Source organism: Gasterosteus aculeatus, chromosome 12, assembly GCF_964276395.1.
Source record: "Gasterosteus aculeatus chromosome 12, fGasAcu3.hap1.1, whole genome shotgun sequence".
Classification (NCBI taxonomy): Eukaryota; Metazoa; Chordata; class Actinopteri; order Perciformes; family Gasterosteidae; genus Gasterosteus; species Gasterosteus aculeatus.
In genome coordinates, this window is record NC_135700.1 from 12792737 (window position 1) to 12809321 (window position 16585).

A 16585-nucleotide genomic window follows, 5' to 3' on the forward strand; every position below is an offset into this window, starting at 1 on the left:
AGTAGTACAATGGTTATTGGTATTAAATCAAATCGAGACAGCAGTGTATTGGTTATTGGTAATGGTATTAATAACGTTATATATGTTTACCACTGTGTACACATGCATTAGTACATTTAGTTTATTTGGTTAGTTTCTTGATGATCCTTCATTTGAGTTGTCATGCTTGTTCGCAGATCGCATTGTTTTGTTGTCGTGGTCTCAAACCGAGTGGCGTTCTAGACTTGATACGCTGTTGTTTTTAGACCTGTGACCACAGTAATGCAGGAATGGGTGTGTCCGGGACCTCTCGGGCGAAAACACTCCGGAAGGGAGGAGGAGGACCGACCTGTCTGTCTGTCGACCCATCCGTCTGTTGAGCCGTCTGTCTGACGCCGGGCTGCGGAAGTGTGATGTGATCTAACGTCAGCCAACTAGGAAGTGCGACTACACCTTTAAGCGAAAGGAAACGAAACAAGGAGCAATCAGCGGTATCGCCGCTGGGTCACGTAGTTAGCTAGTTCACTGGGCGTACATGGGATGTCGAAATGGTGTTTTTTAAACTAATCCTCGTGTTTTGCTGCCTCCGAGACATTACAGGTAAGTTCGCTGTCGAGCCACGCGGAAAAGGGAGAGTGTTCGGTGCTCGTCATTTGGAGCTAGCGCTAATCCGGTCAGGCACTTGTACTCCGGCGGTCTTAACTCGCTAGCTACCGTTAGCTGTTAGCGGGCTAATGCTCATGCTGAACGGACGCGTTTGCTAACTTGGTGTTTACTCGTTACTTCAGAGCGCGTTAGCCCGCTCGGACCTTTCGGGTGTCGCGTGTAGGTGATGAGGGACTCTCACGGACAAGCAGTCGGTGTTTTTGACAGTTTCTGGTGGGGGGGTCGGAGAGAGGGAGGGGGAGAGAGGGGGGGGACGACAGTTAAACTACCGTTGAAGTCTTAACGTCTACAAACGGCTCAAATTGAGAGGAAGAGGCAAACGTTTATACACTCTTATGATGCATAGCTACATGTTACATGCATGTTACATGTTTACTAGTTTGAGACTCAAACAACTTAAGTTAGTTTAACGTTACTGGAAACGTTTACTTGATCATGTTCTTGTTTTCTTGTCTCAGCAGGAATGAGTAACACGCTGTGGGCTTGTGTGGGGAATCAAATGTATTTTGTTGAAATGGTGTTTTTCACCTTACAATTATTCAATATAACCGATAACGTTAGTTCATTCTTTAAGGAATACAGCATCATATCCCTTTGACTTTTAACTGTTGGGATGTTGATACAAATATTTATGTAATTTCACGTAATTTGGACCTGACCTGTTAATTAGTTAATTTCCATCATGAGCATAATACTGAATGCTGAGGAATTATCTTCAGTTTTCAGACAACCAAAAGCCTTTTAACAAGACATCTAAAGGAACATATCGAAACAAGGGCTTTGTCTTTTCTTATTGAAAGCTCAATCACTTCCAATAAAAACATGCTTGGGAGATATCAGTGTTTATAAGTCATATTTTCTTCTAGGAAAAGGTGGGTTTTGTCCTGTTGTTGGAATGGAACACTCATTACTAACCATTTCACTATTTGACTAACTTTAAAGCTTGTATCACATATTTTTCACGGTGCTTATCTTTTTGTCCATTTGCTTTGTGTGTTTCAAAATGTTCACTATGTGATTTGAGACACAGGGCTACAACATTATTTCTGCCTTCTCACTGACATATTAGCCCAAAGCAATGGGAGCAGCATTGTGCCCGAGGTGTTTGCACGGTGGGAATGTTGGGAACATTTCTGAGGAAGTCAGTGTTTCACATAAACCAGTATTTGCCACACCTCCGGCATGATGGTATGGATCCGATTTGTATAACTTCTGTTATGACTTCTAGAATGACAGTCTTGGTGGGAGTGAATGCTCGCAGGTTACAAACAGCCCTCTTCCTGTTATTTTACCAGTTCTTGGTGACACTCTTGTTGAGGGCATAGAGCCATTTGAGTTTCCCTGAGCTTCGGGGGGTGTTTGATGGGTCGTGGTTGCCTCTCCGCCATCACCCGGCATGCGTTGTAATGTGACGATGGGATGTGATGTCCGATCAGTTGTGATGCATGCTGTTACCCGCTGTTCCTGTCAGCGCTTTCTTCTCTGCCAAGATCTGCTCTTGAGCCTCTTGAGGCTGAGGCAGATTGCACGGAAACACTGATGACATTTCCTTTACAGGGAAATAGACTGCCACAGGCCGCTTTCGTTAAGACACTTCCTCTTATTGCGGTAATGTATTTAGGCCCAATTAAATTAGCATTGTTCTGTCAAGTCATAGCAGAAGAATTTAAAATGCATTATATTTATATTATTTGTTCAAAACATTTAACAAATCCATTTGGGTGAATATTTAGTCATGTTGCAATTGCAGATTATAAAAGTATTTACGTTATTATAGAAATAAATAAACCCCACTTTTTACATCTAAGTCCTACACGATAGTTGGATCTTTAGATGGGGAATTTTTTTGTATGATTTTAAACACAACTGTTGCAGCTGCAAGTCACTAGTATCCCAGTTTTGTTATATTCATGGTTAGATATTTACAGATGCCCGAGGAGATAACCATTATCCAAGTTGCAAAGTGTCTGCCCCCGTCCAGGTGTGTCTTTGTGATTTGGTTATCTGAGTCCAGGATAGGAGGGCAACAAACAGGTTACCTCAGTGCTCCCGATTATAACCAGGGTGCTTGTGCACATATAGAACTATACTGTATTGTTATGTGTTTGCCTGTGCACATTATCTTTTTTTATTTTTTTATTTTCTGTTTTATTTTATTTTATATACTATTGTTAATTTACCAGGAAATTATTCTCTTTCTTCCATGTGTGTACCACCCACCATGACATTTTCCTTGTATGTCCAACATACTATTACTACTACTTCTATAGTTTCTAGACTTCTTTATATATATTTTTTTTCTTTTCAACATGCTTTGATGATGAGCAATATCCCAGAAATGTCAGACTTCCTGCTTAGTTGTTTTGCAATCCATCATCTGCTCCTAAATCCCCCTTGTGCTCTCCCATTATTACATAATGAAGTTGTCACATCCTACTCAGAAAGCAGATAGTGGCAATCTGAGCTGGCAGGGTTTGTTTTTGTAAAAAAAAAACATTTTTCCTGATTAATGGCAGCCTTGTTTTATCGGTTGGTTTCCAGGCTTTCCTAGTCTTATTTGCTGTCTTTATTTTCATTCGTTTCGTTGAAAAGGAGCTGAAGAAGAATCTAATGGTTGGAATATTTTTGTGCTGCATTCATGGACAAGTTTCTTCTAGCCTTTTACAGCCACTCCCTGCTTGGGGAGGTGGGATTCCTACTCCACAGAAGCCCTCATTTAATAAACAAAATAGTGCTTGAATATTTATGTTATTCCAAAAGAGGCATTTCTGACTAAGAACGGCAGACTGACATTTAGTTAGTAGCCTTCTGTGTTGCGCCATTAATGTAGATTATCATTTCAAATAGCCTGCAGCCAGTTACACAATGGTAAACCGCAGCACTGGAACAGATCCCCAGTCACCTGATGGGCATCATGTGCTCCTCATTTGTCACAAAAGAAAGTTTAGTTTCTTTGTCACTCTGAAAATAATCAAAAGGATGGGCGGATTAGTTCTCTGGGGTGACATCAATAAACAGAATAAGCTTTTAAGCGCGTCTAGTGACTAACAGCTTGCAGCTATCGTACAAATTCATCCCTGTTTCACCAATCTTTTTTTTTTTTTCCATGAACGGCCTAACAGGCAAAAAGTAAGATCAGTGATTGCTGATTTACCGTCTTCCGCTTCAGGGTCCTGATGTTGAACAGGTTGGCTGCTTGTCATGGTGCACAGGGAAACTGAGCTATTGTGAATATTTCTTTAGCAAAACCTGCGCCTAAAAGAGATGGACGATTATGGATCTTGTCACAGATGTTCCCTTGTGTTTGTAGTTGCATAATTCCAATGTGTTGATCCAAGCTCTAATATCTGTGTCAGTCAAATGCCAAAAATACATACATGATGTGTCATAACTGAACCAGGAAGTCGAGTAAAATGTTACTGTTGCAGCACATGTTTGTTGCTAAATGATGAGCCACTCTCTTTCAGGTCAGTTTGGAAACCCCTTGGACAAATATATTCGCCATTATGAGGGTTTATCGTACGACACAGAAGCTCTGCACAACAGTCACCAGAGAGCCAAGCGGGCACTGTCCCCTCAAGACAAGACTGTGCACTTGGACTTCCATGCACATGGAAGGTCAGTTAAATTACACACACACACACACACGGTCCTCATTTATGGATACTCTCCTTCTATCTTTCAACTCAATATCATATTATCTGAATCTTTATCATTTATTTGTGTTTAGTATTTTTTATGCAGTTGTGAACAAATGCTGTAAGACATGTATTGATGTAAGATCAATGTGAAGTACCTTTCAAATAAAGGTAGTATAAGAAGAAGATTCAACTTTTTGTCATTGTGCAGACTGCAGGTACTGAGACAACAAAATGCTTCTCTGCATTTAACCCAAATGGGACCAGTGTGCTGCTGGAAAGGAGCCCGGGGAGCAATTAGGGGTTAGGTGTCTGGCTCAGGGACACTTCGGCACGGGACATGAAGCAGCTGGGGTTTCCCCAGGGCCATTAGATGCAACATGACATGTTATTTATGACTTCTCTCTTCAGAAACACATCTGTGTGTGTGTATAAAAAATGGAAAATTGAACTTGGTTATACCATTTCTTTATTCCTTATATGGTCATAGAAAAAACTACAGCAAAAGACAAGATAAATGTCCCTATAAATCTAGGCTTTTGCATTCAAAGTGAAAGCCAGAGCTTCATCGTTCCTGTGTGGGGAAAGCACCTGTCTTCTTTCTCTACATTGGACAAGACATGTGAATCATTGAACATCATCATTGAACTTGTATGGAGTGGGTTTTGGTACCAGGTGTAAAAGAAACCCGTCTCAGTGGGCAGGCTTCTCTGGCATTTCTGGCAAAACAAGACTTTATTACAAGCTGTAATTCAATTATGGTTTAAATGACATTTTATCCGAAAGAGGATGTCGATGCCAAGTAGTGCGAGTCCGCTGGTGCCCTCCTTGCTGGTGTGTGAAACATTGGGAAATGAATGGCTGCCAGTGGTACAAGAATATGAACACGTTATAGTTCATATGGCTCAACGTTTTCTTGATGTTTGTCTTGGTGCAATGATCTGCTACAACTCAAACATGGAGTCATGCCTTTTTTTAAATATTGCAAAAATTGACCTAAGCAGCAGTGGGAGTTTTTCAGCATGCTCCCCCTGCTTTCCTCTTCGCCCTGTTTCGGGGTTATCAAGGCCCAGTCAGACCGATCCTTTTTGCTGTTGCTGTCCTGGTACAAACATCTGGTACTCCTGTAATGTACAATGTGGCGTATGAAGAGGATACTAACACGATTTCATAGTAGAATTGGAGATGCTTTTTAAGTACGACAGAGTTTTCATAACTGGGGGCAAATATTTAGGAGCGCTGAACAAACTGCATGCTCTCTTCTCAGTGAAAACCCGAGGCAGGACGGCGTGGTTCTGAGCAGGCTTGTAGTAACAAGAGAAAAGCTTTCTGTGTATGCCCGCTCACATGAGTATTCGTCACTGCATCGGGTGATGGAACAGGACTGGGCAGATAGCTGACCAGAAAAAGTACTATATTATTGGTTATAATGCAATGCTGGCGAAGTGACCCAATTAATAGTTTGGTTTCGTGTCCAACTTTGCAAGAATAAGTCTGTGATTTGTGAAATATGTTTCCCCCCCATGGAAATGTATCAACGTGTTGATGATTTGCAGTAAGAGAAGGCCAGCAGTGTTCAGACGCATGCGCTCATACAGCATAATACGTAATATTCTCAATGAGTTTGAAATGAAATGACTCACTTCATTTTGAATCACACATTCATTTTATCTTCTGCTCTCTAGTTATGATCAGTTCATAACTATACAAACCGTACCTATTCAAGTCCGGGTTAACTTGTGCTTACTTTAGTAGTGAAAGTGTGTATAATGACCCAAAGCCCCAACATAGATATATGGTTTATACTTTGTGAGGTGTAGTTGATTGTTAAAAGATAAAATACTGTTTTACTGTTTGGATATTGGCCTCTTTGTTGGCAGACCGTCTCGATACTCCAGGACCAACGCAACACATGCGCACGGTGTCTGCGAGTAAAACAATATTCGCATAGTTGCCACAATTTTATCATGAGAAGTCACGAGGTCATATTGATTGTTGCAGGGGTCACTGATAAGGGAGAAAGAGGCCAAGAACTGTAATGGGTGTCCGAGGTTGAATAACGAGCAAAGAAATTCCTACTAGTCTAAATCTGTTTCCAGATGTGTCACCATTCTGTCTTCCAGATATAGTATTATGTTCTCTGTCACAATTCTGATCTTTAGACTGAAACGTTTTAGTTCTTTAGCAAACGTTTAATTTACGTCCACAAAATGTATAAAAAACCAGGTTGCTTTGTCTATTGAAGTCTGCTTCCTGTGTGTGTGTGTGTGTGTGTGTGTGTGTGTGTGTGTGTGTGTGTATGTATGTGTATATATATATATATATATATATATATAATGTGTGTGTGTGCTGTGGAACATTGCTTCAACAATGGTTAAATAAATCTTTGCACTAATGTTTTTACTATTTTTCTGTAGATGCATAACACTTTAACCAATGAGAAAGGAAACCAGATCAGGTGTGACTGTATGTATTTTTAGACACCTAGAAGACCTCATAATTGTAAATAAAATAAATGGAGTAAAAGGAATTCTTCTGAGAACTGAATGCTGGGGCAGGTCCGTCATCCTTCACTGCGTAACGGTAGCTTTTTATTTCTACGGATTGAATTCACGCTTCAAAAATCACAAGGTAATTTATAAGGATCATAGATCTTGCTGAATGTAAGTACCCTAAACTCTTAAAGCAGGTTGAGGTCGTCAATCAAAATGAGCTCTTTTTGGTTGTGGGTAATGTGGGATCCAGTATTTGCTCCCGCTTTGAGAACAACCCCTGTAATAACTTGTGAGAGTCCTGATGAGGAATAGGCCTCTTGAAAGGCTCCCTGCATGGCCTCGGGTTTCTGGGAAGCTAATGGCTCATGTGCACCTCATGTGATCCCTTTGAAATCTTGGTTTTATGTTAACAAGAGGATTATTGAAAAAATGTGTGCTTTCTCTCGTGATAAAATGATCCTTCTAACGCAGTGAGCAACATTGTGAATCTCATAAAGAAATGTGTAAATTCTGCTGCTTCTTCTGCTCTGTATGTTCTCCGTATGCTGTCACAGTTTTATGGTGTCATCCCTTTATACTTTGGTGTAAAGGAGAAAATTGACAGTACACGATACATCTGTTTTTTAATTGCTATGCTGGTTACACATTTTCGCCTTTTTCTTCTCTTCAGACATTTTAACTTGAAGATGAAGAGAGATACATCTATATTTTCTCCAGACCTCATCATTGAGATGTCGGGAGAGGAGACGCCTATAGAAACGTCACATATCTACAGTGGAGAACTCTTTGGTAAGTCCAGCTGTTTTCACACATTACATCCTCATCATTTCCATTTTATCACCCCTAGGTTATCCCTATAGTCTCTTAAGTGACTTGAGGTTGACGTCAAACTGAGGGACAATGCTCTCCTCTGCAGCTTAGTGAGAGAAAAACGTGGTTAGTTTTCGCCCAGGATTCACATTCACAGGAGGGTCGAGGGCGAATGCAGGGAGGGGATGCGTAAAGTGCGCCTAATTAGGTCTATGATTTTGGATGTTACATGTGATGATGTGATAATGACATGAATGAATTAAATGATATCTAATTTGCGATATTACAGTATTACAATTCACTGCATTGAGTTGTAGCGCGTTTCATGATACATACTTTCTTGCCAGATTCTGCAATATTCCCTTTATTTACCGCATTCACTACTTCACTAATCATTAAATATCACTAACTATTCCTAAAATTGCAAAAAATGCAAGAGTTGTTGGACCGCAAATGCCTCTGCTGCCAAGATTTATTTTCTTCATCTGCTTGAATCTAATATAGACGGTATTGGGTGTTACTTTGACCTCGTTTTGTCTGCCTTTGCTCATCCTTGTCCTATTCCGTGCTTCAGGGGAAAAGGGCACACTGACCCACGGCTCTGTGGTCGATGGCCGCTTTGAGGGCTTCATTAAAACTCACCAAGGAACATACTATGTCGAACCCTCCGAGAGGTACCTAAAGAACACAAACGTGCCGTTCCACTCCGTCATCTATCATGAGGATGACATCAGTAAGTATTTGACAGTAGAGATACTTCATGTCCAGATAATATTTACACTAGATACAAGATTCCTTTTAGATGTATTCCTTTGCACCGTTTTCCCTACCATTTATATAGGTGTGCAGAAACCCGTTCTAGTGAATATACGCATGATTCAAGCAGGCACCGTCTAAAACTAACTGCACATCTAAAATTTAAGCAAAATAAACTTGCAAGTTTGTTCCCAAATCCTCCTTAAAGGAGCAATGTATGACATCCAGATTAATAATGAAGCCGCAAACAGCGATTTGTTATGTAAAGCTCTAGTGGAGTCATTTCCACCACAGCAGAGAATGACATTGCTCTCCCTCTGTTTTGTTTTCCTGTTATCCGAGCCCGTCCTTGCCCTGTTCCAGCGGATAATCCTCCGGTTCTCCCTCACCCGTTGGCTCTGTCAGAACGTTTGCTTTAGTCTCGTACAGAACAAGACACATCCCAGCGAAATGAAAGTAAACAATATCTGAAAAATGCATTAATCAGCATAAAGACGTATTCTCTAAGCCTGCTATGAAGAATATTCAGGTTTTTAAGATGATTAAAATGTACCGACTATGGTTGAAAAATGTTGGCAATATTCAAAGTTGAAAACTTTCCATAGGAATTGAGAGGAATATATGGGAATTGGACATTTTAGGGTAATTGATCTGTATTTACATAGTGTTATGGATGTATTAAATGGGTGTGTTCTTGGAGAGGGCTCTACACAGAAAACGAAAATGAAATGTTTGAACAGAGAAGAATGAGAACCTTTTACTGCTGAGTGAGGGAAGAGAGAGAGATATAACGCTGACTTGTCAGTTAGGATCCATAGAGGGAAAAGCAATACGGTTCAGGCTTTAAAAAAGAAAAAAAAAAAAATATATATATATATATATATATATATATATATATATATATATATTTTTTTTTTTAAGCGGCTATTCTCAACACCCGACCCACCCCACTTTCTCCGGCCCATCGCACATGGTTGGAAAGAGATCCATGATGGCAGTGTAACCGTCCTCTAATGTTCCCTGTATCTACCAGATTATCCTCATAAGTATGGCTCAGAAGGCGGCTGCGCTGACAACTCAGTGTTGGAGAGAATGAGGAAGTACCAGAACACTGCCGTACAAGACCCAGTGAAAGTAAGTGGCAGCATCACCACGAAGCCCCTCCCCCCTCCTTCCAGCTCATAGTTAAACACACAGATGGACGGCGCTCGTGAGATTAAAAATAACCTGTTTCCTCTCTAAACTACCAGGCACCATCTGGGCATTTTAGCACAGTTGTACACAGTTTCAATTTAAAAGTCAATTATTTAACTAATTTAATTCAAGCCATCCTAACATTTTGCAAACTTTTTATTGCTGTTTTTGAGAACCAGGGTCTTCCTCAGGCTTCCTGAGCCCCGGTGCTTGAAACGTCACACAGCGATGAGAAAATATTCTAACATGAGCTCCTTGGTGTGAAAATCTCTGTGTGTTCATTCTGCTAGTTATAGCTTTGATCCAGCACTCTTCTTATCAGACTCTGGATGTGCGTCTTTTCTTATCGTTCCATGTCAAACTTTTAAAAATGTGTCCCCCACTCAATCTTTCATCATGTGATCCTGGCGTTTCTCTGGTACAGGATGGGTACAGCGTGTCGAGTGAGGCGGAGCGCTCCGACGGTCCTGTTATTCTGAGGAGAAAAAGGGCAGCGGCGAAAGAGAAGAACACTTGCCAACTCTTCATCCAGACGGACCACCTCTTCTTCAAATACTACGGCACGAGAGAAGCGGTCATTGCCCAAGTATGCATTCACTGTGTACACCTGGTGTTCTTTGACTGGCACTTATAAATTCAATCACATACCCGTGAAATCATGAAATCACTTAAAAGACTGACTGATTGATTTGCAGATGTGTCTCAATGTTTTTATTTTTGGGGAAATTGCTTCCCTGGTATGTGACGACAAAGCTTTTTTTGGTGTGTCAAGGAAGTGGAGAGCTCCCGTGGAGTAAAAATAACCGAGACTAGCTTTCTAATTTCAATTTTTGGCTCGCTTCTTATCTCATTGATCACCTTCTCCACAGATATCCAGCCACGTAAAGGCCATTGACTCGATTTACCAGGCCACAGACTTCCTCGGCATTCGAAATATCAGCTTCATGGTTAAAAGGATCAGGGTGAGTTTTCTCTCCGTACTGGTACGGTTTATATAACAAATGACCTTAAAGGAATCCTCTCTCCTCCCACAGTGCTCTTGTGTAATTGTTCAACCTTCCTGTATTCAGATAAACACCACCACCGATGAAAAAGACTCAAGCAATCCTTTCCGCTTTGCCAACATCGGAGTGGAGAAGTTTTTGGAGCTTAACTCTGAGCAGAACCACGATGACTACTGCCTCGCCTACGTCTTCTCTGACAGGGACTTTGATGATGGGGTGCTCGGCTTGGCTTGGGTCGGGGCTCCTTCAGGTACACAACACAAACTCACACAAATTCCCCTGTAATTACTGTTTTTCTTTCTCGAGTTTCAGCTGGGTGGGTGGGTTCCGGTTGAACAGCATTCTTTTTAGCATTCTCATCTATTACCTCATCTTTTTCTCATCTCATCAGGAGCATCTTCAATGTGACTGTGTACAAATATAACCTCTACTAGTGCCTTCCAGAGATGTTTGTTTAGCAACACAAGCTTAAAGAGATGACAGCTAAAACCTGGTCGTCAAGTAGCTAGTTTACGCTAGTAACACAGCTTATTAATGCAGATGAATAAAACAAGTTCATTTAAAGCTGAACTTTGTCAGGCGATGGCCTGTTGTTTCCAGGATTGTGTTTCAGATGAGTTTTGCCCGTTTTGCAGTCTGCATTAAAGCTGCTCCAAACGTGATCGCTCCACACTACTTAATCTACAAATGGAGAGCTGGAAATATCTGATTCCAAAATCTTGTTGTGTTGCTTACAGATTGTGCTTTCATGTAGATACACGTCTGTTTATAAAGAACACTCTTACGGCGGCTTCTCCATCCTATTTCTTTCTTTCTTTCTTTATAAGTTGAAATACCACCAGACAATCAATACAAGCAAATTGCCCCTGCTGTAAGCTGAAAGTATTGATTGAGGAAAAGACAGAGTAAAATGGGCTGCAGTGAGCTGTGGGGTAATTATTGTAACAAAGGGAGGCTACAAAGAACAGCCATCGGGGATACAGGTCGAGCAGTCTAACTAAAGTGTTTTTGATTTGATTTGAACAGGTGTCTTGTAGCTTCAGTGGATGAGTTGCACAAGAACACACACAATCACACATTGCTATGCACTAATCCATTTTGAAATACGCCAAACACAACTTTAACCAATGTAGTAAGAGTAATATTGCTCTCAGGCAAACCATGCCGATATGAGAGTACAAACACCACAAAGCCATCGCAGTGGATGAGTTAGAAATGTCTCATACCAAAACAACCAGCTTCACATGGTTTGAGGCATTAGAGGCAATAACAATGCATTGTTACTTTTATCTCCATTGGCCTCAGCCTCCACTGAGAATTCATTTGCTAATTATGACAATCTTGCACAAATGCCAAACAGATGTAAACTTTAACTTGACTGGTTGTTGGAGGTGTGCAAGGTGATAATTCCTGTTATTCTCCCTCCACAGGAAGCTCTGGGGGCATCTGTGAAAAGAGCAAACTTTACTCTGATGGGAAGAGAAAGTCTCTGAACACTGGTATCATCACTGTGCAGAACTACGCCTCCCATGTCCCTCCCAAGGTGTCCCACATTACTTTTGCTCATGAGGTTGGGCATAACTTTGGCTCTCCTGTAAGTAGGCTACTACCATTTAAAACACTGACCTTTTTGCTACTCCTATTCTTTATTTTTGCAATCTGTGGAATATATTGTTTGCATCCCTCTCCTAATTCTCCTCGCTGTTCTCTGCCCTTTGTGCGCCTACTGTTTTACAGCATGACTCTGGCATCGAATGCACCCCTGGAGAGTCTAAGATGCAGAACAACAAGGAGCAGGGCAACTACATCATGTACGCCAGAGCCACATCAGGGGACAAACTCAACAATAACAAGTTCTCTATCTGCAGCATCCGCAATATTAGCGCTGTTCTGACAAAGAAGAGAAATGACTGTTTTGTTGGTAAATACGCTCTCAGGAAAGCATCTGTTTCTGACTGAGTGTGTGTGTGAGAGATATTCTTCATGCTGTTGTGTCTTTGTGTACAGAGTCTGGTCAGCCTATCTGTGGCAATGGACTAGTGGAAGAAGGAGAAGAGTGTGACTGCGGCTACAGTGATCAGTGTAAAGACCCCTGCTGCTACAATGCCAATGAAGGGGAGGGCAAAAAGTGCAAGCTCCAACCGGGCAAAATCTGCAGGTCAGATGTCATTAGCATGCTTTTGTTAAGTCCTTTCAGAAGTAATTAAATTTGTTGTTAATAGCATTTGTTTGACTGTATATATTTGTATTTCTTGTTGTGTAGTCCCAGCCAAGGCCCATGTTGCACACCACAGTGTGGTTACAAGGGAAGGAGTGAAAAATGCAGAACGGAGTCCGAGTGCGCCCAGGAGGGCAGGTGCAACGGCGCTACTGCTCAATGTCCTACCTCAGAACCAAAGGCAAACTTTACCTCCTGCCACAGCGAAACACAAGTCTGCCTCAATGGGGTATGTTAGTGTTTACTAACCTCATTCTTATTGTGTCTGGTATGAGCAGTTTAAAACCAGTTTGTTTTTTATTTGAACCTTTTGAACAAAAAACTAAAGACAAACCATTCTGCATACTTGTTTGGAAAAGGTATGCTCTGGTTCCATTTGTGAAAAATATGGTCTGGAGGTATGCACCTGTGCCAGCCGAGAAGGCCAGGATGAGGCAGCTGAACTGTGCCACGTGTGCTGCATGAATAAAAGTAAGTGACAAGCTGCAAAACCGCTCATTGGTCAAAAAATGCGGTGAAATCATTTGCAATAGTCGTGTCATCTTCAGGCTAAAGATCTGAGTTGCTGTGGGCATACAATACGTCACTCCTTCCCTCTCTCTCTCTCTCTCTCTCTCTCTCTCTCTCTCTCTCTCTCTCTCTCTCTCTCTCTCTGCTCTTAGTGAGTCCCACCACCTGCAGCAGTACAGGCTCTGACAAATGGGTCCAATTCTTCAACAAGACAACCACAACGCTGCAGCCCGGTTCCCCCTGCAATGACTTTAAGGGCTACTGTGACGTGTTCACGAGGTGTCGTCTGGTGGACGCTGACGGGCCTCTTGCCAGACTGAAGAAAGCCATTTTCAATGCAGAGCTCTATGAAGATATTGCAGAGTGGATAGTGGTGAGAACCCCGAGACGACGGATGCATCTAAGACTCGTCAAGACAATGGCACACATGTGTATAGAAACTATTTCTATAATGCCTTTATTTCAATGTGCTTTTAATGTACCCCCTCTTATCCAGGCTCACTGGTGGGCAGTGCTGTTGATGGGCATTGCTCTTATTATGCTGATGGCTGGCTTCATCAAAATCTGCAGCGTTCACACCCCCAGCAGCAACCCCAAACTGCCCCCGCCAAAGCCACTGCCAGGTACAGTACGCCACATGTGTTTATAATTACACGTATGTTCACATTGATCCACTTTAGATGCATTTCGTTGTCATTTTCTTTGACCTTCACTGAGATGTTTGTGTTCTGTAGGTACCCTGAAGAGGAGAAGGCAGCAACAGGCAAACCAACAGGCACAACGGCCCCAACGTCAGCAGAGAGAGAACTATCAAATGGGACAGATGAGACGCTGAGTCGCTGAGACTCCGGTCGGCTCTTTGCCTTGTTTCTTCCGTGTGCCTACAGTATGAGCACTGCAGTCCAAAGAGTTACCTTTTACCACCTATTGCAGAATTCAAAGAACTTGCAACTGGATCTATTTCACTGGACAAAGCCCAACATGTCTGGTTGGGCTTAGCAAACTCACTCAGCTTTTTTTATAGGAAATAAATAACTACCTTTTCCAAGGAGAGACAGTAGGATGAATTCACTGACCTTTGTTATGTGGTTTTAAACTTTGGATGCTTTTTTTTTTTACCAGTAAAGTCAAGCAGCTTTGTTCTAGAGTCCCTCCACTGTTCATCTATGCCACCTTTCCTCATCCCGTTCTTCCTCTCCGCTAAGTGCTGCCTTCATCGGTCCGATGGCAGCACTGCAAGTCGCTTTGGTATTTACTGCTAACGAAAACAGCATTCGGTTGGGAGAAAACTTTTTTGCCAGTCTAATTTGAGCTTTATATTTCAAAAACATTTTCCTACATTGTGCAATTGTACAGGTGTTGCAGTAGTTTTTTTTAAAGATTATTTACTGTTTTAATTCCCTTTCTCAGGATGAATACAACAACAGCATACAAGTGTATTGAGTGGAAAAGACTACTGCATGCTTATTTCAGGGTGCAATCCCTCCTGGCTGAAGCCTGCACCGAAGGGTTCATGTTGGCGGCTGTGGGATCCAGAGGCCATCTTCTATGAAAAGAATTAAGATAAATGAGTTTAATATAATTAAAGTGTCCCTGTTATCTTATGGGGGGGGGGGGGGAGATTATCTGGATTTGTATATGAATAGTTATGGAGCTGCGTTTACATAAAACTCTAGTCTTTGTTCCACAGAGTATGTCTTCATTCAGATGGGTGGTGTTCCAACAAAACAGAGAATGACTTTAAACTTTGAGGACAAAAAAAAGCCTGTGCAAGTTATTAGAATAATTGTCCTGCCCATATTTCCACTTGTTCTGTCCACTTTATGAAATGACAGAATCCGTAAAAACCACTGGACAGCGGTTTGAATCCTCTCAGCCTCTGTTGCCAGATGTGTAACCTGTCTGGTTAAAATGTGATTTTAGCTTTTATTGATTACACTTGCAGTTCAGATTATTTGTGTATTTGGGGGAATTGAATCAATTAAGGAAAAATATATAGCTTCGGATTTTATTGTTGCTGCTGTTAGCAAACAATCATCATTGTCTGCGATCCACTGACTTTTCCTACTGACAGAGATTTTCTCTTAAGAACATTGTTTCCCTTGTTTCACCTGCTTGGTTTATGTAATTGCGTTAAAATGTGCCTACTATGAGAAGTCTGACTGAAGTTGGTGAACTCGTGCTCTTTACCAAGGCTGTAATCATATATGCACTGTTATCAGTCTGCACTGCTTGGCAATGTGTAATGATAATTATAAATGTAAGTGACGATTGATATACATAAGAATCGAATGTTGCAAAAACACATTTTCATATTCTACTCAATTTATGGTTTTACATTTTTATAGATACTCGCAGACTATAAAACATGTCTGTAGTTTCTTCAAATTATTTGGGTTTTCTTTTATTATTTTCTGATTGAGCAAGGACGCTTTTTTTGTTTTGGTAACCTGAGCACAGCTGTGTTTTTTTGCAAGATGTAAAGAAGTTGCGTTATTTATCAGATCGATTCTATGCAGAGTATCACAGAGCTGTGAACAAGTTAGCCTCTTCACAAAGAAATGCCTTCAATGTTTTCTTCTAAATGGGCACATTAATTATTCAGTTTGTTTGTTTCATATGAAACTAGTTACTTGTGTTTTATGTGCTGCAGCAACGTTTTTGAACAAAGAAACATGCAATCCGTTGTTGCTTCTTTTACCGATTTTGTTTGTATTTCTGGTGCTATTGGTAATGCTTGTTCTTGGGTTGGCGCTTGAACTATATTTTTTGTTTTTGGCAAGTTTTAAAGCTTTTTGGGTGTGTGTATGTGAGAGAGAGTTAAAGAGTGAGTTTATTTGCTAAATCATCCTTATCCAATTTATTGACAATATTGAGTATTGGGGTTTAATACTCTGGGATTCTTTCTTTTGTGATGCTATGATGTTGAGAAAATGTGCACTGAAGTGTAATTGGTATAAAGGAATAGTCCCAAGTGGTATAGATTCAGTACTACTGTCTGATTTTAATGTATCCTGTGTCTTATACAGTTTCTTTGCTGGTCTTTTAGTTTTTCTTTTACATCTGTTAAGTCTGTTTCCCGTTGTGCTTATTTTGAAAATTGTACTTAATTCGCAAAGTGCAAAAGTATGATAATTTGAATTACTTGAAATGCATTAATAAACAGAGTTGATAAAATGTTTTGCAACTAAGTTTTGTTCAGCCAACAGTAGTTTCATGATGTTTTAACAGGTTAAAGCACTTTGTTGAAGTCTCATTACATCATAGCAGTTGACCTGTGAGATCTTGGAGCTGCTTGACGTCTCAGGAGCGTCT

The 16585-nt window shown here is 41.0% G+C and overlaps 1 protein-coding gene across 1 annotated transcript; it reads left to right on the plus strand.

Moving 5' to 3' along the window:
* The first annotated feature begins 229 nt into the window (after positions 1-229).
* adam10a (ADAM metallopeptidase domain 10a) lies at positions 230-16447 on the plus strand. Its single transcript, XM_040197180.2, has 16 exons — positions 230-579; positions 4113-4263; positions 7449-7567; positions 8163-8321; positions 9378-9478; positions 9963-10124; positions 10408-10500; positions 10609-10792; positions 11973-12136; positions 12280-12463; positions 12550-12700; positions 12806-12989; positions 13120-13231; positions 13423-13643; positions 13767-13893; positions 14005-16447. Exons 1-16 carry the CDS (start codon positions 528-530, stop codon positions 14103-14105), a joined length of 2265 nt encoding a protein of 754 aa, XP_040053114.2. The 5' UTR covers positions 230-527; the 3' UTR covers positions 14106-16447.
* The last annotated feature ends 138 nt before the right edge of the window (positions 16448-16585 follow it).